This window comes from Rhinatrema bivittatum, chromosome 2 (assembly GCF_901001135.1).
Source record: "Rhinatrema bivittatum chromosome 2, aRhiBiv1.1, whole genome shotgun sequence".
Classification (NCBI taxonomy): domain Eukaryota; kingdom Metazoa; phylum Chordata; class Amphibia; order Gymnophiona; family Rhinatrematidae; genus Rhinatrema; species Rhinatrema bivittatum.
This window is the reverse complement of record NC_042616.1, coordinates 599,818,441-599,842,955: the sequence shown is the minus strand read 5'-3', so window position 1 is coordinate 599,842,955 and position 24,515 is coordinate 599,818,441. Positions and strand designations below refer to the sequence as shown.

The following is a 24,515-nucleotide window of genomic DNA, read 5'->3' as shown; positions in this document are numbered from 1 at the left end:
GTCTTTCTAGCCGAGATTCCCCTGACCCCTGCACTGAAGGCAATGCCTTTCTAGCATTGGCAGGGCATCCTGCAGCTGTTTGTCAGATAACATCAGATGCTGGGGCAGTGTGCAAGGCTATGGTTTCTCCAACGTCCCCTGCTAACTCTGCTATGTCAAGTGGGTGGGGTACAAAGAATCGTTATGTATAAGGAGTGATATGCTATAAACAGCCATGCTATTTGTCTGGCAGCTGAGATACATCCTTGGCAAGGGTGTACAGGAATAGCAAGGCAGATGAGATGGGACACTTGGTCTTTTTCTGCCTTCCTCTACTATGCTACTCTGTGTTGATCTCTTGCAAATGGTTTTGCAGGTCATAAGCAAGTTTTATAAAGCTCAGTCTCACAGAATCCAGGACAACATGTTTCATAGTAAATGCGCATGGAATCCACAGATACTCAAATCATCCATCAAATTTGATCAGTGACAACCTGTGTGCCATGACATGAGATATTCTGCCCCAAATAAGATGGCATTAATATGTTCCTCATATTTTCTACATATATTTTACTAAAAGCACCTATAAATTCTCTGAAAGCCTAGCTTTTGCTCCTTGTACTGGCTGTGGCTAGGGATCCTGTGGAGGCAGCTGTCAGGAGAGCAGGAGAGTGGTCAGACTCAGATTAAAGCATTGACGGGCTCCAGAAGCAGCTGCAGTCTGTGAGATCTGGCCAAAGGCTTCCCACTGCAATAGTCGGGTTAGATAGGGGGTGGGGGGAATATGGGTAAAAATAGGAGAAAGTCCCCCCAGAATGTGAAGGAAGGTTCCTGTTACCACAGCCTCAGCAGCGGCTGATTCAGATTGTAATGGAAGTCCAAATAAGCACAGACCAACAATAAATAATAATACTACTAAATTGAATTCTAAGAGACAGAACCAATGCTTAGTGTTCATGCATATTACATTCTCTCTTTTTATTTCTATATTGTGGCAGGCATGCCATTATGCTCCACAGATTCATGTGACTTTTTTTTTTTTTGACCCAGCAGTTTTCCTCTTGCTATTTTTTAGCTTCCAGCTCAGTTTAAAGCCAAGGTTGGGATCCCATCACAGTGATCCTTCATTCCCAGCTACCTGAGGGAGGATAGAGGGACAGGTGGATCCCTATTTCCCATCTCAAAAGATACTGCAGCAACAATCCTTAGCCAGTGCCCACGCCAGGTATTTCAGGGGAATTCCTAAAAGGATAGGAGGGCCTTTCCAGCAGCAGATACCAGGGCTCCTTCCAAAACTCTGCCCTCATGGACCCTAAATCCAGCCACTAGGTTTCACCGGTACACAATGACTGGCGCTCCTTTCCAGGAAGGATTGTGAGCAGAGCCTCCGCAGCATCCTTGGACCTGGTCGATCCAGAGAGTGGAAGACATGAGGTGGGTCACTGAACCCGGTTCACAGCCCTGCCACTGAACCATTAGGCTTTTGCCGTCCCTGACATGATGGGATACACCAGATGAACTGCTGCCCATTCTGACCTTCTACGGGCTAGAATAAGATAATTTCTCCTGCTGTTCCCAGCAGCTTTTTGAATTTGAACACTTCAGCCATTGAACTTAAAGATAAGTGCCCACCTTCACCTATTTATGGACGTTTTCAATTTTCACTTAAAACTTACAGAAAAAAATGTTTTCCAAAAAACCATCAGAATATACATTAGCCTAGGGCCTTCCCCCACAATGGAGGATCTACATAATGATTATGTGAGAGTGAGCCCAGGACTTAGCGCTGGTACTGAGAGTGAGCCCCTGCCTCGTGTGACAGGCCTGAGACAGGATTACACATATACTGCATGATATACAACTCTATTATCAAGTTCAAATAAATCATTAAGACAAAGAACCTGGCATTAACTCTGAATAATCTCTTCAGGGGTTCAAAACAGTCACATAATGAACACTTTTCTCCAAAAGACACAGTGAAAATATAATCAGGACAAAACAGCCCTCACTTGAAAAAGCATCTTCATGTTCTACAAAATGAGGAAAGCTGATGATACATCTTGAATTATCACAATTATTTAGGGATACTGCTGTCTACAACGAGTCAATCAACGCAGTGTACAATCCACAGATACATGCTTAAAATCTTTGCACCTTGCATAAAATACATCAAATAAAACACATACCAAATGCATTCAGCTAGAGGGCGTCACAGAGTTACATAAGATCAGCATTATGAGAAAAAGATTTTGAATTTTCAATTTAAATACAGGGGAACATGTGAGATACAATGCAGGGTCCCTGCCAAACTTTTAGAATTTTTTCGCAAAATGTGATTAGGAGGCAGTGCATGATAAAAAGAGAACTGTTCGTGTTCAGTTTGGTGGTATCATGCTATCAAAAAATGTGGTACTTGCTTGTAAACAAAGTGAAGGTCTTGCTCCTCACTACTTTTCTGCCCTTCTCCTCTGCTCTGAGCCTTGCATGCTTCTCTGCATTTTCCTCACATGCAACAGGTAACTTCACGTTGCTGTGCATTCTTTATAACTGCGGCTTCCTTCTGGAACAGGTTTGCCTTCTAACTACACAAGGTGCCACCTCCCCCATTATCTTCTGGGCTCACTTTATTACTCGGTTTATCGTCCTCTTTCTGGTTCTCTTATTTCTTGCTACTGCTCTGTTTTATTGTTGTAAAGTGCTCTGGGTATGCTGCCATACAAAAACTATTATGTAAAAAAACAAACAAACAATTTGAAGCAGAGTAAAATCAGTACAGGTTTTCACCCAGTAATTCCCAGATCATTCTTTTGCTTTAAAACCTTCCCCACAAGTTAAAGTGAGGAAAACTCTAACAATAGGAGGCTCCAGGGATGTAGAGTATTTGTGACTGATTTTCCTGGTCCATCCCAAAAAAAGGGCAGTGTCTGGGCCTAAAATGTCTCCACGAGTCATTGGCTGCGAGACACAAAGGAAGGGCAGCAAGGCGCTGAGCTCGCCAGCCTCCTGGAAAGGGGAGGAGAGTTCCTACCACTCGTTTTGGGAGGACTTGCTTGGGGTCCCCCTTGTCTGTGGTGTTTCAAAGTTGGCGCGGGTGCCAGGAGGGACCCAGCTGCCTTAGTTTTCTGGAGGGAGACTTTCCCTAGTCCCCTGGAGGGAGACTGGGCCATGAGGCTCATTGCAACGAACAGCTGCAGCTGTCTGCTACCTGGGGTAGAACGAGAGCTCTGCGTTCAGGCCAGGAACCGGGGAGAAAAGAGCCCTCAGAAATCCAATTCCCCACCTGTTTTACTCAAGAGGCACGAGAAACTGACCACCTCTACTTACTGACCGGGACTGTCTGTCCACTGGTTTTTATGAAGAACTGTTCCTTCTATTTGTTGGACTTCTGTACTGCTTTACTTAGTTTTTAAACTTCACTGTACTCTAAGCTGATTTTGCAACCCTGCCCACCATGAGTGGATTTTGTTTACTGAAAGATTCCTTGGGTCTTGCAGCTTTATTGATTTATTTATTTATTTTGGCTGCCCTCCAGTGAAGTTGCAGCATCTGAAGGAGGTCCCCTTTGCCCTCGACAGGGAGGGACCCTGTGAAGGGGGCCTAACCCTTAAGATCGGAGCCGGACTTTCCCACTATTTTCTCCTGTTTTTTTCAGAGCGATCTTCAAACATTACATTTATTTAAGAATGCCTGTTTTGTTTGACGGCTGCTGCACCTGCTCTCTGTAGGTAACGAAATCCTTTTGGAAACTCAGCGTCACGCGGAGCTTAGCACGCAGCCTGCGGTGCATCTGCACATAACCAGGTATCCTGAAAAACTCCAGCAAAAACAAGCAACTGAAACCGATGTTATCCACGCAGTATCTGTATAATAAAAGTAAACCCTGTCTTTTTTTCCATCTCCTCCTAGCCGGGTGAACAGATTCTGATGACTGAGATTCCAAACGAGAGTTCAGAACGCAGAGATCTTAATAAACAGGTCAAAGGTCCAAAACATGGCACTGCATTTATGATATGCGAGTATTAGTTTCAGCAGCAGACCATAGAACATAACTCCAGTCAGAGCTGATCTGCCCCCTGTTTAATAAATTCTATAGTCATTTAAAGCAGAAGGAAATCTAAAGTATGAACAAAATGGTACAATAATAAAATTAATCTGAGTCTATACAGAGTATATTCATGTGAGACAATGTGAAACAAGTTCTCTGTACAGAGTATATTCATGTGAAACAATGTGCTCAAACACATGAATCCGCACAGACACTGACACGCTCTCTCACTGCAAACGGTATCTGCTAGCAGGAGTGCAGAGAGACTCCTCTGGGCGGGCTGGAGCTGCAGAGGCAGCGTTCAGTCTCCGGAGGGGAGTCTCAGCTATTGTGAAAGAGCGGCCGGACTCAGGGTGCACATCAGATCAGGTTCAGGGGGTAACCTCATTCTCCTGGCTAAGGTCTGTTGCTGCGATGGCTGGGCTAGACGGGACATGGAAGAGGGTTAAGAAAGGGGGACACCCTCTCTCCTCTCGGGTAATTGCAAATGAAGGCTCATGGTGCCACAGTCCAGTAGAGGATGGTTTGGAAGCCAACGGAGGGAAGAAAACTGCTATTCCTTAAAAACAAAAAAAAAACAAAAACCCGAATGTGCAGATGGGATGGTCTTATATAATTTGTGTCTTTGTAGAGAGGAAACTTACCTTGGCAGAAAGGAATTCAGCTAATGTTTGATAACTGTGTCCTAACATGCTCTAGATCCTATCATATTCTACTGCAATGCTGGCTGCACTGAACACATAGGCACACTCTACTGACAAAGCACACCTAAGATGAGCCAACGCTGAAGAGTTAAAAATAGTTACTTTCTTGCAAAAGCAAAACATTGTATCACTGAGGAACACCCACCATAGCCAAGGTTTTGGAAAAGGCAAGTGGGTTTTGATGGCAGGAGAATAGGACTGGACAGGGCCAGGAGGCGACATTAGAGTTTTCGGCCCAATCAGGGCCCGGAGGAGCAGATCCAGCCCCTACTGGAGCTCGGGAAGCAGCAGCAGAGCCATGGAGGAGGAGAGTGAGAGGACTGCACAAGGAGGTAAGGAGAGAAGAGAGAGAGAACTTCTTGAAGGATGGACGGGGGAGTATATGACAAGCACATTTCTTCCCTATGAGTATCTCATGGAGGAAAGTAAGTTCACTGACCTGTAAACAAAGACGTCTATAGACAGCAGGATGAATCATCCAATGGCACCAAAACATACCAAGCTCTCAGGAAACGTCTTACTGAGCACTCCTCATGAGCCCATCAGTCTCTTCCAGAGCTTAGGTTTCAGTGAGGTCGTTCACCCTCCAGGAAGGCAGGCGGGTTATAAGCATGCCCGAATCATCCTGCTGTGTATGGAGAACTCTATGTACGGGTAAGTAAACGTGCTTTCTCCTTTAACAAGCAGGCATCAATCAGCCATAATGTGTGGGGAGTCCTAGGCTGAGGGCTGCATTACAGAGCAACCACTTAAAAGACAAGCCGGCCCCGTCAGGTGGAAAGAGGACTACTGGGTGGGGCTGAAACCTTCTGTTGAGGGGCTACTGAGAGAGCAGAAAAAAATAGAAAAGCTGCAACAAGGCAGAATCAAGCCAAAGAATTGGTCCAAACATAATTGTAAAGAGAGAGACCAGGAACATGTCCATGCAGAAGCCGAAGAAAAACTGAGAGGCTCACGAGGCAGTGTATGTATGCAGGAACTCCTGCACATGCTCAGAAAGACTTTTACTGAGCTGTGAGAGTTCAGTCCATGTCGGCGCCATCATGTGGAATCACTCATGCTATGTGGCTGATTCGGGTCTGCTTGTCGACAGAGAATTCTTTATTCTAGAATGTTAAAATGAATTACGCATTGGATTGAATATAAAATGGGCTTTTTTTTTTTTTAACTTGTTTCCAAAGTCTGTCTTGTGATATATTCATAGCCTAGCCTGATCCAAGGAAGAAAACAGTAGCACCCTACAAGATCCCTGTGGGGAAAGGAGACAGTGGTGAATAGCTTGGCCCGGCAGGAGTAGGTGTTCTACCCTGACCCAGCAAAGGAGAAGGCAGCCATATATCACCTGGGCTTGGCGGAAAGGAGGTAGTGGCTACTATTAATCAAGTTGACTTAGAGAATAGCCTCTGCTATTACTGGCATCAGTAGCATGGGATATACTTAGGTTTTGGATACTTGCCAGGTATTTGTAGCCTGGATTGGCTACTGTTGGAAACAGGATGCTGGGCTTGATGGACCCTTGGTCTGATCCAATATGGAAATTTCTTATGTGGCTGCTGGCCACATTGGTAGTCTTATGTTTGGGGCAGACTTATATTCAATCCAGTATAAGTACATTGATCGCACTCTCAGAGGTTTCTTGAGCTATCAACAACAGGCAAAAATGCTGATAAGGTTTTTCACACAGGTTTTATTGGGGGCCCTGATGTGTAAAGTCATCTTTTAAGTAATTTTCTGGCTATGCTGATTGTTCTGAGGTGGCAAGAATGGTTAGTTTTTCTAGCTCGATGGCTAAGTAATGGTATTGCCCCAGGAACACCTTGGCTGTGGTTGGGAGATTCTATTTGAGAGAGAACAAGAGAAGATTGGTGGGGGGAGGGGGGGGAGGAGTTGCTGCATTCAGGGAGGAGAAGTTGGCATGGAAAGAGCCAGAACTAACTGAGACCCTGGAAGAGCTGTCACTGCCCAAGGGGAAGAGCATGACTTCCAGAGACCACTGTAGAAGAGAGGAGAGTTTGAATTCTTTACATTCTCAAAACAGGGATATCTGTTTGTAGCACCTGCTATTTCTTGCCCTATTTTTTTTTTAGTATGTCTAGGGTTTTGAATTTTTGGAATCCTTCCCTTGCTTTCACTCCACTTTTTTGTGGGATGTGGCTCAGGGATATAAATTTCTCCCTGAGCAAGGTAGTAAGGAACCTTTGGTTTCCTTACCAGAGGAATGTACTATCTAGCTGGGGAGGCTCAGAGAGATTTAGTGAAGAGACTTTGGGTTTGACTCCTCCAAGTTGGAGCTGCAGATGGTATGCTCTAATAATCTATAAATCCCTGCCACCATCTGGCTGCTGTGCTGGACTCAGGGTACACCACCCCAGGATTAGTACAGGACTGCAAGGCAAGACATGGGCCAGTCTTCCACCTAGCCAGCCCCTTCCCCAGGTTGAGCCCTTAGGTCCTGGAGGCTAATAGGTCTTGACTGCAGCAACAGTAATTATAGTGAGTGAGGTAAGACTTGTACAGTCTGGAAGAAGCAAGGCTGGCACCGTGGACAGAGACAGGCTGGAGCAGGGTTGGATTGGATACCGGAACTGGACACAGAAAAAGGACTATAGACAGAGACAAGACAAGGTACTGAGCACAAACTGGAGAGACACAGGTAAGGCAGGATACTGGACAGGAACTTGAACTAGATACTGGCTGAGACAAGAAAGGTACTGACAAGACAGGAAGTGAATACCAGGAACAGGACTGGGCTGGGCAAACAGAGACAGGACTGGATAAGACAGACTAGGCCAGGACCAGACAATCACTAGGCAAGACAACACAGAACAAAAAACATAGAAGCCCGAAGGTAACAAGGATGGAAGCCCATAGGCCACTAGGCTATAGAGAGGCCTGGATAGACCACATGGCAGGATATAAGAGTAGAGCAGGCCCAGAGGCCACAAGGTAAGGTAAGACCTAGAGTAGGCCACAGGACAAGGAGCAAGGAACAAGAAGGCCTGGAGGCCACAAGGCAAGGTAAGGCCTAGATAGGCCACAGGACAAGGAGTAAGAGAGCTGAAGGCCCGGAGGCCACAAGGCAGAGTATAAGACTAGAATAGCCAGGTCAGATAGCCAAGGGTGACTCCATGAAGAGGTATCTTAGGTTTGGCAAGGCAGGGTTAAATGGGTCTGGAACTTGGTGTGGTATAAGCTGTAAGGAAGAGCTTGGCAAGGCTAAAGGTAAAGCTTGCTGAGGACCCCTGGTGGAGCAGAGGCTGTACAACAAGTTGGATCAGGTGGCCAGAAAAGAAATGGCTCAGGTGACTAGGTACAGAGCTCACTGGAGGCCTCAGCTGGTGGAGAAATGTAGCAGGCAGAATTAGAGCATGGTGAGGCTGTATGGCAGTCAAAACTGGGACACTATCTTAGAGTATGGAGTTTTGTTGGTTTCAGTACAATGGATTCTTAGGTCTGATTTTTTTCAGTTAACCTTTCAGATTGAGGGGTGTTTGTGTCCCCTGTTGTTATTTTGTCAGTCTAGGGAACTCCAAAGTTGCCTTCTTGGGGGTCAATATTTTGTCTGACTTGATTTGGCATAGTTACACTTTTGATCCATTTTTGGAAACCTTCCTTCTGAAAGCCTTGGTACTCCTTCACGGTGGTTTTCGGGAGTTCCTGTATAAAGCAGCAGATTCTGCTGCTCTCTGTCTTGCCTCAAGTAGATAGATCAGTCAATGACATGATGCAGAGGAGTTCCACATTTGAGTTCTTTTTCCTCACTGACTATCCTCTCATTTTGGGAGACAAGGAAGTATGGTCACTTGGGAGCGGCCACGGACTGGGAAATAGCCAGGAGTATAAAAAGAAGGCCAAACTCCAGCTGGGTCCACACAAACAAACAATTTATTTACAGGCAAAATAAAAATACAGCAAAAAGGCCGCAAGGCCGCTTAACTCAGCAGCATCTTGGGTTAACAAAACAGTCAGATATATGTCATTCTAGCACAAGCTGGCTTCCTGCCTTCTCCCTGGGGCCTCTTCCACCCTTCCGGGCTCTGCCTTTTTATGCTAGGCTGCAGGAATCCTCCCTGGGCCCCGAATCCTTTGCTGGCTTGCATCTTAAAGACCGGGCCAGATAGCTGGGGCTGGACCTTTAAGGTTTTCTGAGGGAGTTTCTTATATACTCCCTCACAGGACGTTTTTTCCACCCTTCCTGTCTCTTATTTCTTTTTTCCCTTTTTGATTCTGTCAGGTTTTTTTTTTCCTTTGGGACTGAGTCCCCTTGGTACCAGGGGCCAAATTTCCAAACCATTGGGAGAAGAGGTGTCTTTTACCCAGGAAGAGCCTGAGGAATGGAGGCTTCCTGAGAGAGGAATGGATTCCTGTGCATTACCGGAGGGAAGACGTTGAAGGTGTTGTTCAAGGGTTGTCTTTTCTACTGACTCAGGTGTGCTGCGCGTGAGAGGAGAGTGCCCACCGCTGCTTTCAGAAGCAGATCTAAGATAATTGAGAAGACTGCAGGAGAGGTATGAGAACTGGGACTTGCTGTGTTCTGATAAATAATTGGGACTACATTTTAACCATTCTACCGTAGGTAGAAGGTTCAGATGAATTAGGACTTGTAAGAAGGATTACACTTTCTTCGATCTGTGTATAACTGAAAAGGAGAAGGAGATAAACTGTTAAAGAATTGGCTTCCATAAATTCAGAGGCTTTACTAGACGAGTGAGGTCACACGTTTATTCATTTTTAATCTTCGTTATGGTTTATCGACTTTAACATCTAAGTGCTGTAAAGAATTTTCGGTCAGTTTATCAACTATCAGTAAAGGAGTGGGGAAACCATATTGCTTCTCAATATGACGATTGCTGCTATAGACTGTGGAGGCTATCGGTGCTGTTTTTACAGGAACAGGAAAAGGGCTGCGCACATTGGTTAATGTAAAAGGGCATTGAAGCTATGCTTCCCCCCCACAGGGAGCCCTGGACCTCAGAAGGAAACAGCTATCCATGGAGAATTGACCGCAGATAAGGTATATTTTATCTCTATCTGGGTTCTATCCCACCCAGGGATTACCTGTGCAAAGGGTCTTTCCTCCCCACGGGATTGATGAAAAAGGTCTGTCTGCTCCCAAGGCAGACTAATGAAGAAGAAAGGAGTTGGTGCGGTCTTTCTACATCCCTGGCAGACTCGATCTAGAGTGGGCTGAGCCGGAGGTTTGCAGAAGCCTCCATTTTTTTAAGAAGAGAGATCCTTGCTGGTTTTGACCCTGTGGTCCTGATCCTGAAGGACACACAAACCCCCCTGTTTCTAAAGGACTGGGACTCTGATTTTCCCCCTTTGCGCCGGAGAACAGCAAAGGGTGAGGATTTCTGGGGATAAGACTGGAGAGGAGTTTTGGAATATTTTTGAGACTAGGTTTTTGCAGGAAGGTCAGTTTTCCCTTGCTGTGGACATTGGAGATTGGTTGTTTTAATCCACAGCCAGCGCACAGTGGGCGAAGCTGCTGATTTCTGGACAAGACTGTTGGAACAAGTTTCTGATGCGGTTATTTTGGAGAATTTTGGGTGTTCTGTTTTTCCCCTGTTTATGATTGTTACTGAGAACAATAATCCCACCCTCTGTGGGGAAGGGATACTGGAGACTGTGGAAACCGGGTCAGTTAGAGGAAGGAGAGTGGCTAAAACCTGCACCACAGACAAAGAAACCATTATTTTCCTGGTTATGACTTTTATATTGTTCTTTATGATTTTTGCCATACTTTTATGGATCATTATCTTTAAATTGCCATAAAGTTTTTTCACTTAAACACCACCATTGAACTCCATGCTTCATTTAACGGTGCCTTTGGCCTCTGCTAATACCAGTCACAGAGAGCATTTGCTGACCTAAAGTGTGTGTGAAGTTGGACTGGCTTTGTGATTTCCTTCCACTGCACCAGGGGCCCGGGAGGTGTAAATCTCCACCCCACAGGATGAACTCGGCATCCCAGGAGCTACGAGATAAGTCTGAGAGAGTGAGTGGTCCAGGAAGGAAAAAGAAAGCCCTGGGAATTGTGTAGCCCCTCGGATTCAGCCTATCAGCGATCCGGGGAGGTCCCCGCAACATATTAAAAAGCAAAAGAGTCCTTCAGGGATGAAAGGCATTGTCCAAGGGAAGAGGCCAGAGAGGTGAGCCTGACATTGATTTCCAATCTATATAAATAAAAATGTTAAATAGTTTGGACAAAATCGCTAATCTCAGAAACCACTGAACCGATTGCTTTCAAATTTGGACACAACCTTCATTTCGCATACAGGAAGGTTCTTCTTACTTACATTACAGATATGTCACACCTGTGACAGGTAAAATAGGTTTAAAAATTGTTTCGAGAAAAAAGCGACATCTGCTGGACGTAAGCGCCATCTCTTACACCTTACACTAACACACGCTACACTAATCATTTCGCCAATCCAGGTCCACGTTTCACTTCCATTTTAACACTTTCGCGCACTTTCTTCGCCAGAAGATAACTATTTCCTTTACAGATAAAATACATCCACCACCCTTCTCACACCCCCCACACACATGCCAAATTGATTTACTTCCCACAGCCTCCCAACACACACAAAACCACCCTCCTCACACCCCCCATACACATGCCAAATTTATTTACTTCCCAGGCCCTCACAACACACACAAAACCTGACAGAAGTCCGGAAGGCTCCAGCGGGGGGCCAGGACCGGTCCGGGACACATCTCCTGCACTACGGCCGTTGGCTGCCAGCAGTCAACATGGCGCCGACGGCCCTTTCCCTTACTATGCCACTCGGGGACACCAATGGCGGCAGTAGCCCATATGACATAGAAAGGGCGAGGGCCCCTCGGCGCCATTTTCAGGACTGGCAGCCGGCGGACCTTTGCCCTTACTATGTCAGAGGACCTACCGCTGCCATTGCTCCACTCCACTGACATAGTAAGGGCAAAGGGCCGTCGGAACCCGTTTCAGTGCTCGCAGCCGACGGACCAACGCCAATACATCGCTCCCGGACCGCTCCTGAACGCCCGCTCCACCGACTGACATTTTTATTAGGTCTCGTGGGGTCTAGAGGGTGGGGGGTGGTAATGAATTTATTGCGAACATCTTGGGGAGGGGTCATGAAGGGGGGGCAGGTTTCATTCATTCAGCAAATCTGGGGGGGCAGGGGAGTGGGCTACTGTTTTTCGCAGGGCTGGGGGGGAGGGGCAGGAGAGTGTGGGGTGGTTAGATTAAGAGAACTTTTCTCATAGGGTTGTTTTTTGGGGGAAGGGGGAGGTTCACACACAAATACATACACTAAACTTGCACGATCTCGGGAACGCACCAAAATAGCCCTCCCCAGACCACAAAACAAATTTGGGAGTTCAAATTTGGTTAGGCACTCCCCTATTTGGCTACATAATGCGCACAGATACCCAGGGACAGACCACATGTAGCACCAACAATTTTAATTTCCCAGGTCTTGGGGGGGGGGCAGGAGGGTGGGGGTTTATTATTTGATTTAAAGGGTTGGGATTGGGGGGGGGGGGGTTTGGGGGGTGGGGGGGTTTTGGGGGTGGGGGGGTTCCCACAGAAATAGAAAGACAAAAGTTTTCTGATCTGAAGGGTAGGCAGTAGGCGGGGGGAGGTGACAGTGAGGGGAGGGAGAATGAGGGGGGAGGTGAGTGTCAGGGGAGGGAGAATGAGGGGAGAGGTGAGTGTGAGGGGAGATAGTTGGAGTGGGGACAGGGGAGGGAAGGGGGGGTGAGTGACCAAGGGGGAGGAGGATGAGTGACTGAGGTAAATGAGCAAGGGGAAGGGGGAGGGAGGGAAAAGAACCTGACTCTGCCACTGCAACGCGTGGCCAGGTATCGCTAGTTGGAAATAAAATCCTTCTCCAAATATTGGGTAAGAACCTTTCTGTGACCACTCTAGTTACAAATGCCACTGTTTGGAAGAAGAATGGCGAGCACTGTATAGATGAATCCTGTTATGAACTTTGCATTTATTTACTTTTTTGAAAATAAAAGAAACCAAATTGGGAACACAAGTACTGCATGCTTTGCCTTGCTGGAACAGAACAGAAGGACAAGGATACAGTTTATTCTTTAAAAAGGTGCACTTTGGGATTTTCCTGTTACCTGAGGTCCACTACACAATCTATTTGACCTACTATTGCAAGAACTCACATAGCCATGTCAGAAGTCTCACTAAGAGGCAGCTACATTTTTGTGTCTCATTGCTACCTGTTGGCACCCAATTCACTGCCTCATAATTTTCTAATCCAGTTTTGATTGACTGATTACAAAGTATAAAAATAGATTTACTGCATTGATTCTGATGCATAAATGGAGGAGTTGTACTGTAAATAAAGGACGGGGTCCACATGTAATATACAACAATCTCAAGAATGTAACTCGGTCTACAGTAGGTAAGGAGAGACTGTTCTGTTCAACAGAACGGATGTGAGGAGACAGAGGGAGAAAATGGCCCAAGATGAAATTCCTTCATGGCTTGGGACAGTATCTACTTCCAATGATCCAGGATTCTGCTACTTCACTTTACTGTTCCTTCACCTGCTTTGCTCATGCCTCCTCCAATTAAGCTTCATTGACTCCTTGCTAAAGTCGGAGTCCTTTTCTGGCTGATTCTCATACCATCCCGTGTCTTCTCTCTCATGAAACTTGATGTTCATCTCAGCCCCAAAGGGCCTGTCTCAGACTACTCTAGTTATACCTCACAACTTGCAATATCTTCTAATAGCAGAGTCTTTTTCCCACTAGCTCCTATCCACTGGAATCACCTTTCTTTGGCATTCAATCTACTCCTACTTTATGTTTTTCATCCCCAAAACTCAACCTTCAACTCCTTATAATTTCTCTTCAATTTCCTGTGGTGACCCTCTGGTCAGCCACTAGATGGCACTAACTCATTAGAAACAACAGCTTACCTGGGACACCATTTCATTTCAGCCCCTCCTTTAGAAGACAGCTGTGATAGGCTGTTCCTTAGAGCACTTGGCGGAGCTAGTTTATAGAGAGTGTGGTCTTCTGAGTTGGTTCTTGAAGAGTCAAGAGCTGCTTTTCCTTTTTCTCTGCTGAGTTGGGCCCACTAACTCAACAATATTTTTCCGTGAAGAGGTGATTCCTTTTCAGTACACTCCCTGCTGAGAGGGTCTAATCTCAATTTTTGGAAGAGAGATATTGTGAATTTTGGTCAGTTTTGGATATTTTTTCTCCTGGGAACACCCTATACCCTTTGGAGAGGAACATTCCCAATCCAGAGAGCAGGGGCTGAAGACCTGTGAGTTTTCCTGCTACTTCCTAGAGGAAGCAAGAGCAGTGACAGCATTACCCAGCATGGGATTTTTGGACTCAGAGCATTTGGGATTTGTTTCCCCTGTTTCGTTAGTGTGGAAGCTTGTCCACCCCTCCACAAAAATTGGAGCCGGGAGGTTGGAGCCCTGGTTCAGGAATTCAGACATCAGACTTTACCTTCTGAGAAGTCACACATATCTACAAGGAAATGTGGGAAGAAGAATCAAGTTCAGGAGGCCCTCCATAGGATATCCGCCCCTAAGGGAGCAGGGCACAGGCTGTGGGAGAGAGAGAGAGAGCGAGAGAGAGCGAGAGAGAGCGAGAGAGAGAGCGAGCTTTGGACTCAGGTAGGATTTTTCTGGGCTTCGGGGTTTCCCCAAATAGGATTCCCCTCATACTCTGGGACAGTTTGTACACTGAGGAGAAAAGTGACAAGTGACAAGTTTTATCCCTGAGAACTGAGAGAAGGACCCAAGCCCAGCATCACTGTAAATATTACCACTGTACAGTTTCAGGTGTGGAATAGCTATTGGACTATGATGGGGTTTCGGAAATTATCAGTAAATTTTATTTGAAAACCCAATCTGTGTCCAGCCTGTTTGTCCCTTGAATAAAGCCATCACAAGAGAGATACACACACTTAAGAAGGAGCACACCATCACCTGGAACACAAAGGACTGCCTTTACCCCCCCCCCCCCCCCCTCCCCCTAAGAAAGAATCCACCCCTTGGGATCTGCAGGAAGGGGGAAATGCCTGAGAAGTCAGCCCCAGATAATAAATTCATTTATGGCCCTAAGGGAAACAGCAAACTACTTCCAGTTTTACTCAAATCAGCTTCGACTCTTCAGCATTTACATTGGATTTAGGACATATGTCTGAGGAAGTGAGTGATAGGGTTAATGAAGTATGCAAAATGAACCATGCTATGCAAAAGGCAAACAGAAAAGCATCTGGGAGCTGAGTGCTGACTTATTGAAATCAACATTAGCTGCAGGCCACATTTTACAACAAGGAGATACACATAAGAGAAATTAGTGATCCTGGCAAGAGGTCAAAGACCAGACCACAATCATTAACATTTTTGTTAATAACAGATGTCCCCTGATAAGATATTTACACCTATGTTTAGTCTTTTGTATCTACTGGGTGTCGTTTCCAAGGGTGTCTGATTGGTAATGATCAGATATATAACTTCCCAGACAGCATTTCTACAGCACTACCACTGTCATTTTTTATCTGCAGCACCGTAATTTCCAGCATTGTATAAATACAAGTAATAAATATGTAAAGAAGAGTATCCGTGACACTGCTAGGGTTAATTATGTCTTGCTGGTTTGAAAAAACTCCTTATAGTGATGATGTCTCATGACTCTTTGTCCACTCAGAAACTTAGACAAGACCTAGAACTTGTCAGAGACCTGGAGTCAGGTCCTTAAACCAAGAAATTCCAACTCATATCAGATAAGTTACAAGATGTATCCGTATCTACATCCCTGTGCCCCTCTGTCTTTATCCCCTCACGTCCATGTGTTTCCTGTCCTCCTGTCCCCAGCTCTTCTCTTGTCCCCTCTCCTCTCACCGTCCATCTGTTCCACCTTCCCTTGTGCTCTTATTCTGCTCCACTCTCTCTCTCCTGTGCCTCTGTCTTTTCACTTCCTCTCCCTTTCCTGAATCCCATCCTTCACCCTTCACTTTCCGGTGCCCCTTTTCTTTTCACCTCTCCCCCATATACACCTCATCCTTCTTCCTCTCTATTCCTTTTTGTCCTTCCTCCACCTGCATGCTCCCTTCTCCTCCTCTTCTCTCCACCTTCTTCTATCCTTTTCTTCTCTCTCTCTCTGTCCTTCTCTCCTCTCTCCTTTGCGTCCCTTTGTCCTTCTCCTTCCCTTTCTGTGTCCCTCTGTCCTTCACCTGCAAGAAACATAAAAATCTGCTGTTGGCAGCATTTTAAAAGTTCTCTGGGATGCTGCCAATGGCAGTCTCTGGCGTGTGCTGCCTCACCAGTCAGACTGAAGGGAAGGGAGTGAGAATGCACGCCAAAGAAGTCAGTTCAGTTCCTATGAATTTCCAATTTCCTTAGAGTCCCTAAGTTGCAGAGAACCTAGAAATTCACTCAGAGTTTGGATTCAAAACCTGGAGAGTCAAGTCAAAACCAGAGAGCACCTAGGTTTATTAAGATCACTAAATCATAGTTCTCCAGCTGACCTATGCTATGCAGTGGGACATTATCGTGCCTGTCCTCCTGTCTTCCCAGGTCAAGTGAACTGATCACGTCAGCACTTTTTAAATTAACCTTTTCTTAAAAAAAAAAAAAACAAAACAAACCTCTGGTCCTCATTTACTAAGTATTTTTCCCATAGACACAGAATGGGAGAAAAGCCTTAGTAAATCAGGCCCTCTGAATGCACTTTATCATCAACTGAAAATATTTTTCAACACCGGTGATTTTCTTATTTTTAAATTATTGAACCAAAAGGCTTTAATAATAGTTCAGTTTGCTCAAATGTTTATTATTCTCTGCTTATTACAGTGACTGGGATACAGCATAATCCACTGTACAAGCTTTCAATCATTATTTTTTTTTAGATATGTTTATAATCATTCAGTATAAACCCACAACGAAGTGTGGAACGATGGGCAAACACACTAATATGAACACAATCCAACAGGTGTGTTGCAAAATCAATTGCAAAGGTCCATGTAAAACAAACCAGAGAAAACAATTTAAACAGGAAAAGTTCAATGATTCCAAAATGGAAAATCTTTATTGAAATGTCAGTCCCCCGACACGGACAGTGTTTCGCGAAGGCTGCAACAGGAGGGACCAATTACATGTGGTAAAATAAAGTGGCATTACATTCTTGAGAAATGTGTCTGCGAAAACAAAATCAATTGAACAACTATTAGGACCAAAGAAAGGATGGCATGGCTACAGAGGCAACTGTAAAACACAGGGAAATACATTTCCCATTAGATACATCAAGGGGAATTTCAACCCCCCAAATTATCCTCTGGAAATTCCCCTTGTTGTATCTAATGGGACACATTTCTCAAGAATGTAATGCCGCTTTATTTTACCACATGTAATTGTGGTAAGATGCAGCCTTTGCGAAACACGGTCCGTGTAGGGGGACTGACATTTCAGTAAAGATTTGGCATTTTGGAATTATTGAACTTTTCCTGTTTAAATTGTTTTTTTTTCTGGTTTGTTTTACATGGGCCTTTGCAATTGATTTTGCAACACACCTGTTGGATTGTGTGTATAATCATTCAGTGCAATAAAATTACAAAACCCATGTGCCTGAATTCTGATATCACACTCTATACTTGATAATGTGATTCCTGTGGTAACTCCTGAAAGACCGTCAAGAATGCATTAGGTTAATCCAATAGAAAGGTTTCGCCTTATATTTTTTTTTTATTGGCCTTTATTTTTGTACACACACTTGACAGTAAACCCTGTGGCAACTTGAAAGGAGTGCATTTTGAAAAACCCTCTGTTAGGAGCAAGGAATTTTGGGTCGAGCTGAGCAAACGGGGGCAATTCACTCATGAAATGGTATTAGTTAAGAGCTGTTAAAAATGGTGTCATTAGAACAATAATAACTTAAAAGAAATAAAAACATTACTACAAATATCTATAGAATATATAACCATCCTTAGATTTAATGCTACAATCCTTGGGACAGCCATGCAACTGACTATGAATCCCTTTACTAAACAGACAAAATAGCAATATTGTTTGACTACAACATATGGCACATGCAGCCATCCTTTGGCTCACTTTCAATGCAAAAAAAAAGGTGCAGAATCATATATTTGGGGGGCAGAAACCCATGGGCAACATATGTGCCAGGAAAGAGATCTGAGGACGATTATATCTGATAATCTCAAGGTGGCTAATCAGTGTGAGAAGGAGCCGACCAGAGGAATCTGAGGGCAGATAGGGAGAGAAGTAAGCAGTAGAAAAGAAGAAGTACAATGCTTTGATGGCACCTCATCCAGAGTATTGTGTCTAGTTCTGCAGTCCATAGCTCTGAGAGGCCGGAGACAGAGCAGAGAGGATCCAGAGAAGGACGATCAAAACAGTTTAGGATCTGCACAAAGAACCCAATGAGATGAGACTTAAGGATGTAAACATGTGTACTTTAGAGAGGAGAGTCCGGAGGGATGTGATAGAGACATTCAAATACCTGAAAGGTATAAGTAATATACAAGCGGAAAACCTTTTTTTTCATTGGAAAGGAAGCTGTAAAACAAGAGGTCACTGGATGAGGTGCCAAAGGGGTAGAGTCAGGAGTAACATCATAGAAAGGGTGATGGATGGATAGAGCGGTGCTTCGGTGGAAGTGGTGGAGGCAAAAACAGTAACAGAAATCATCAAGAAGACCTGGGATAAGCACAGAGGATCCCTAGCCACGAAGAAGCTAAGGAAAAGCCAGCGCTCAATCGGTGTCATTGGCAATGCACCGGGAAGTAAACTGGGCAGACTTAGAAAGTCCTTATGGTCCTGATCTGCCTTTATATTCTTGATTTCTATGAGAATTGGACCTTGTGCGCCTCAGATTACCACCTTGCCTGCTTCAGTCCTCTGATACAGATACAAGTCCATCCTGGGGTATCTGTAAGCAGCGTCAGACACTTTCCATTAATAATAATGTGGCTTGTCCTACCTCACATAAATGCACCACCAAAAGTTTGGGCACTTTCGATTTACATCAATACTTTCACTGCTGTGTTTGCTGTTCAGCCAGTGACCTAGCACTAGTTTCAGCTTCCTTGTGAACCATTCTGCATTAAAGGAGACAGACTGATGTATACAGAAACTAAAAAAAAAAAGTTACTTAAAATGACATGAACACATTTGACTTTGTGATGCCTGACTTACGTTCACACTCGTTTGCCGTGTCTAATGTTGCCGGTTGCCATGGTTTCTGATTGTATCCTGGGCAGCAGCGCTCGCAGGTCTCCCCACAGGTACCATGCTGGCACTCACACTGATATCTAGAAGCAAACACAAATGCTATCTCTTGGAAAAACTCTCCATCTTAAATACTGTACGGCCTTTACTAGAGAACCATTAAAAAACGCAATATTTCCTCTTAGAAGAAAAATGTGGTATTTTACTAAACAGTTTTGAATGGAAACATAAAAGCAAAACATTTTTCCCGCCAGCCTATGTGAACATTATATGATAGCGGAAGCGGACTGTAGTGGCAGTTTCAAAATATAAAATGCAACACCTTTTTTTTTTGGCCTGTTGGCGACTTTTTCCTTTTTCTTCCACCTCAGGTAGAACCAATGCTGGGATCCTGGCACCGTGTGTCTTCCTTCACAACTACCCAGGGATTAGTTCCTCTCCCCATTTTAACAGATGTGACCCCCCACACTATTCTTAGTCTGGTCATTGCAACAAGGGTCCTGAAGCAGGGAGCCATGCATCGGGTCTCCTTCTGAACCTCTGTATCAAGGCCTCCAAACCCGTCCACCAGGTATAACCCTTAATGATGACCATGACTCCCCCGCACAAGCCCTACTAGACACCAGGGATACAGAAGGCCCGACCTGAAAACTGAACTTGATCTTCTATATGGAATTGCGCAATAAGGTTGTGCATTCAGATGATCTGCATGGGAAATTGATCCAAAGGACTGATTTATAGTTTGGTTCAAGTCATCTGAACAAAAAAAATCTGCTCATTCTGAAAATTGTTGGATTGTTTTGGCATACAGTGCACATTATTTTCCAAAAGGAATAATCTGAAAAATCTCCCCCCCCCCCCCCCCCCCGGAAATGAAATTCAATCAGAAAACAGGGTACCAATGAAAGACACAAAGCGAAAAAAAAAGGCTACACATCCCTAGTGCACAGCATTTGCCACTAAGCTGGCACTAAAACTTTTTTTTAAATCTTTTAATTTTTGACGTTGGTATTCTTAAAGCAATGTCCTCTTGGTACTGTGCTCTACCATGACAGTTGCTTTTAACATTTGAATTTTTTATTGAAAATAAAACATCAAATACAATGCCATTTGCCTGGCATACATTTGTTCCTTATGCATACCAAACCACAATGTTCAAACATGTATTTTGTTTCTAGATTTTCTCCCCCCAAAAGGCAGCACAAAGACAAGATTCTTTATTAAAAAATACTCCCTTAGCACGTTAACAAATGATACTATCAATAGAGAAAACGTAGTTATACCCACTAGGAGGTCAATTTTAAAATGAGCTGGCATGTGCATTCTAGCGTATCAGCGCGTGTGTCTTCAATAGGACCCTGTCAGCTTTTACACGCGCATGTCGGCAAATTTTAAAACATGCTCGTAAAAGGCGCATTCCAAGTTTTCCAATTAGTCCACCGGTTTGTCCAGTAATAGCCAGCTCTTTCAGACCCCTCTGATTCTTCATCCTTATGGTATTTGGTCCCATAAGGCCTAAAACTTCAGATCTACCGACTTGCTCCTCACTGCGGGTTTCATTTTTAAAATTCAGAGTTATGCACGTCTTGGCCCCGCCTCGGAATGCCCATGTCCCTCCCCTTTTCTGCCCCCTTATTCTTCACACACACATGGGGACATATGCACATATTTTATGGCTTTTTACAATCTGCGTTGCTTGCACACGGCCCACATACGCTTGTATGTCGGCATTTTTATGTGAGCAACGCTTTTAAAATTGACCTGTGAAGGAGCAAGTTAGCAAATATCAGCATGTAATAACATTCCCAGATCCTCAGACTACCCCCCACCCCCGGCTACCATCTGGTACCCCGACCTCCCTAATATTCCCTTCTCCCTCCCTGCCTTCTCCCCTCCAACCCCACCACCTCCATTAGTAAACAGCCTCAAAGTCAAGCAGAAATGACCTCAACAGCTTTGGTATATTGTAGAGTAGGTATGGCCTCGCAGCATTCAGGGAAAGCTCATCCCATCACGCCTAGCTCTCAGAGCAGAATTCTGAATATAGGCATCCCACATGGCCAGGAACATAGCCCAATGCTTTGGGGATTCCCTAGAGACCTCTCTCTCCAACTGCAATAACCCATGCAGAGCATTTCTCCATTGCCAGTTTCTCCAACCCAATAAAATTCCTCTCTTACCTAACAGAAGCACCCTTCTAACTATGGAAAGTTTATCAAAATGTAAGTCCCTCAGGGGTAAGCTGGGTATCTATCGACACTATTTTTACTAAATGTCCCTACTGTTCTTCCAATAAATTTGCATTTGATGACACAAAGAGAATAAATATCCCAGAGTTCCTCTTTCCATTTTGCACTTTTACAACTATTGCTTTCATTTTTCATTAGAGGCCTTCTCCTTTGGCTCACAACATCTCATCTGATGCCTGCTGCAGACAATTATCTGGTGGCACGACTTGTAAACAATGAGGCTATTATTTCAGTAACTACTGTACTTGCTCACATGCACTGGTGAGTTACATGTATTTTCATTTTTAGGCCCAATGTTTTGGAGTATATTTGATTGAAAACAAAACAATTTCATCCCATCAGGGTTATCCCTCGGATTTATAACACTGGCATTCTCAACCACTGAATTAAAATGTTTGCCCTAGGCTGTCCCATATCTTCATAATTTCTCCAAACACTAAATAGGAGAAAAAGGATGGTTGCACTATGTATTATAATTAACATTTATTTATTTTATTTGTATTCTGCCTTTCAGCACATCAAAGTAGATCATTTTTCAGGTACAGTTTGTATTTTCCTAACCCCAGAGGCTTACAATATAAGTCTGCACTTGAGATAATGGACAGTGAAGTGACCTGCCCATAGTCACAAGAAGCAGGAGTGGGATTTAAATCCTGCCTTCCTTGACTTTGGAGCCCACTGCTCTGACCACTAGGCTATTCCTCCACTCCACCTCATTTCACATCTATCTGTACAGATTGATCATGCATATAAACTTGTTTATTAATAGCATTAAACAGATTAAGAGAAAGAAGCCTGAAAAAGCCTGAAAAAGCATACTGTAATTAGTAGGTGTGTGTGGGGGGGGAGGGGGGAGTGTCACAAAACTGTCCCTTAGTAATAGGCCTCAGAGTCTCAATAGACTTCAGTCTAAGATCAGAAAGCATGGGAGTGGTGAAGGTGGCTGGCGCTCCCCAGTGGGAGATGTCAGTAGTTTAACAAAACTCCTGTGCTCTCATAGTGCAGGGTTCTTCTGATCTCTGCAAGCGGAGAGGACTGCCTGTCTCTTGTCCTAGGAAGATGGCTGGGGCCAAAGTTTGCATTGCCCTGATCCTTCAGGATTAGGGAGACTCTGTCTTGGAGTCCAAGGGGGGACTACTGAGACTACCGAAGAGACAGAAGTGGTCTGAAGGGTTATTTCCCTATTTCTCAGCTGTTCAGAGAGATTGCATCAAATTGTGGAAAGAGCTGAGTTTCTTAGCTGGAGTTATAAGGCGGATTTCCAAGTTTGGGGGAAAGATACTTTAGAGTTACCGTCTGAAGAAGCATCAGCAGGGGCTCATCTTGCCTTTGTTTAAAGAGGGATATCCAGTTCCAATTTACTGGAGTCAAGAATCTGCATCCAGATTTGAAAGTATTATTAGAAGAAGTGCCCAGGAAGCAGTTTCCTGCCCAATAGTATCTACTGCCAGAGTGTGCAACTATACAACTGTCTGAGGCTGTGATTTCTTGGAACTTAATTTTTCTATTTTGATTGTGCACCTCCTGTGATTTTCACTTGCAATCAGGTTTTACCAGTACAGGATTTTATTTTGAATAACACAGTGGTGTCGAGTGTTTTTCCTACGGGACTACTTCAGAGGAGCTCCAGAAAACTCTAAGGGCCTTGAAAGACTTATCCTATTTCCCCTCTGTGCAGGAAGACCCCGGGAGTACAGGACATGCAATGGCCCATGATACCCCACGGTAAGAGCCTGTCGCCGAGAAGTTTGAGCAGAGGATAAATGGGTAATTTTCAAAATATTTAACTTGGTATTTAACTTAATATATTGGTCTGGCTGAAAATTGTTCTCATGTATTTGGCTAACTGTGCCCGCAGGCTTTTAGCCAGATTGCAAGGAGGCATTCACAGGATTGTATGTAGATCGGACAGGAAAAGAACATGTATGCATTTGATTTTCAAAAGTATGAGCATTGTTTTGCCTCCGTCTTTCAGCCTGGAGATAAAGAAGGTTACAAGTCTGTAGATAATTTTGTACCAGCGGACCTTGTAGGCAGCTTTGGAAAGGAAACCCCATGTAGTTTCACTTTGAACACTTTGCAACTACCCGGGCTACTCAAAATGGCCCCCTTAGTTTGTTTCCATAACCGTTAAGTGAATTGAAAGATATTTTATTGCATATCTTAAAGTTCAAATAAAAATAAGTGTCCAATATATAAATAAGAGTGCAGGACATACTGTTCACATTACTTACCGGTATAGGCTTTCAGCACTTCTAGGACTGCACACATCAGCGTGGCCATGACAAACACAACGTCCTCCAACACTGATATCCTTTATGCTGTAGTAGTACTACAAAAGCAGAAAGCATCACTATGTTAAGTGTACTCCTATGTTGTCGATCACTACAGCAGCATCACAGGTTAAATGCAGATTGTCGTGCTATTTTGCGACTGGGTTTGCTGTGGTCTAACTCAAGCAGAGGTTACTGTTCCCCATGAGAAAAAGGGCTTCCTTTGGATTGAATGTGCTATGTTGCAGAAAATATGCCATAGATCGTACATTGCACTTCCATGTTCTGTGAAACATCCAATAGACATATATCATCATATCCAGCATACTGTCTTCTTAGAAGGGTAAAGCAAAGTCATTTACAATTGTATAATGGCTAACACTTTGAGATCTATGCAATAAATCTCACACTAAAAACATATTAGTATGCATATCCAAAAACTCTAATGTGCAAATTAAAATGCACTTTTTTTTAAAATTATCTCTTTCCTCTTGGCTCTTTCTGCTTCCTTCCAAAGGGTAATACATGTAAGTCTGGCATAAGGAGGTTGTTTGTCAGTTCTACGTGGAGAAAGAGGAGAGCAATAGGAGGTGAAAGGAGAACAGAGAGTTTCAGAATACTGAAATGTGTGCGTTTCTAATCATCTCTCTCTTGTGTCAGTAAAGGCCTTCAAAGAGCAATGTGAGAGGAGACTACCGGGGACAGAAGGGAGCATAAAAGAGGGTGACCCAGGAAGGAATCTAGCTGCTCTGACTTATAAGGGTTCTGGCAGCTGACCACGTAGGCACTGCAATGGCTGGACTACAAAGTCTACTAGTGCCTCAAAGCTCAAAGAAAAGGCTCTGCACTCAAGGCAGAACAATTTATTAGCTCACCGAAATTTCTACTGTTTGGCCTCAAGGTTCTAAATGCCTACTGTGATCTTCAGCCACACTAACAATGTCAGTAACAGCAGGACATTTCTCTTCTTGTAATCTATTGCTTGGAAATATATTTGTCACGTGTAAATAAAGGCAGATTTATTTTTGAAGTGCTCAAGGATGTGT

At 44.2% G+C, this 24,515-nt stretch overlaps 2 protein-coding genes across 11 annotated transcripts in view; one reads left to right on the top strand and one right to left on the bottom strand.

Annotated features, from left to right (window-relative positions):
• The window catches only part of LAMA3 (laminin subunit alpha 3), a 469,061-nt gene that overhangs the window by 297,968 nt on the left and 146,578 nt on the right, over window positions 1-24,515 (bottom strand). The window contains 2 exon segments of the mRNA XM_029591143.1: window positions 18,915-19,030; window positions 23,431-23,528. Of these exon segments, the coding sequence (XP_029447003.1) occupies window positions 18,915-19,030; window positions 23,431-23,528 (214 nt within the window).
• Window positions 8,993-24,507, top strand: LOC115085291. 10 transcript variants are annotated; one of them, XM_029591142.1, is made up of 4 exons: window positions 8,993-10,880; window positions 21,335-21,457; window positions 22,875-22,921; window positions 24,130-24,507. In XM_029591142.1, exons 1-4 carry the CDS (start codon window positions 10,846-10,848, stop codon window positions 24,243-24,245), a joined length of 321 nt encoding a protein of 106 aa, XP_029447002.1. In that variant the 5' UTR covers window positions 8,993-10,845; the 3' UTR covers window positions 24,246-24,507. The 10 variants fall into 10 exon arrangements, 6 of the variants coding, with proteins under 6 accessions (XP_029447002.1, XP_029447000.1, XP_029446999.1 ...); XM_029591140.1 differs by having other exon boundaries at window positions 22,781-22,921; window positions 24,135-24,507; XR_003854788.1 differs by lacking the exon at window positions 8,993-10,880 and adding an exon at window positions 13,772-14,372 and having other exon boundaries at window positions 22,875-22,963; window positions 24,135-24,507.

Excerpts from the sequence above, each read along its gene's own strand:
- LOC115085291 (XM_029591136.1), top strand. The coding sequence starts at position 14,068 with ATGGGATTTTTGGACTCAGAGCATTTGGGATTTGTTTCCCCTGTTTCG. Across the intron at positions 14,373-21,334 it reads AGAGCGAGCTTTGGACTCAG|AGGCCTTCTCCTTTGGCTCA; the intron begins GTAGGATTTTTC and ends ATTTTTCATTAG. Across the intron at positions 21,458-22,780 it reads GTACTTGCTCACATGCACTG|TGGTGTCGAGTGTTTTTCCT; the intron begins GTGAGTTACATG and ends TGAATAACACAG.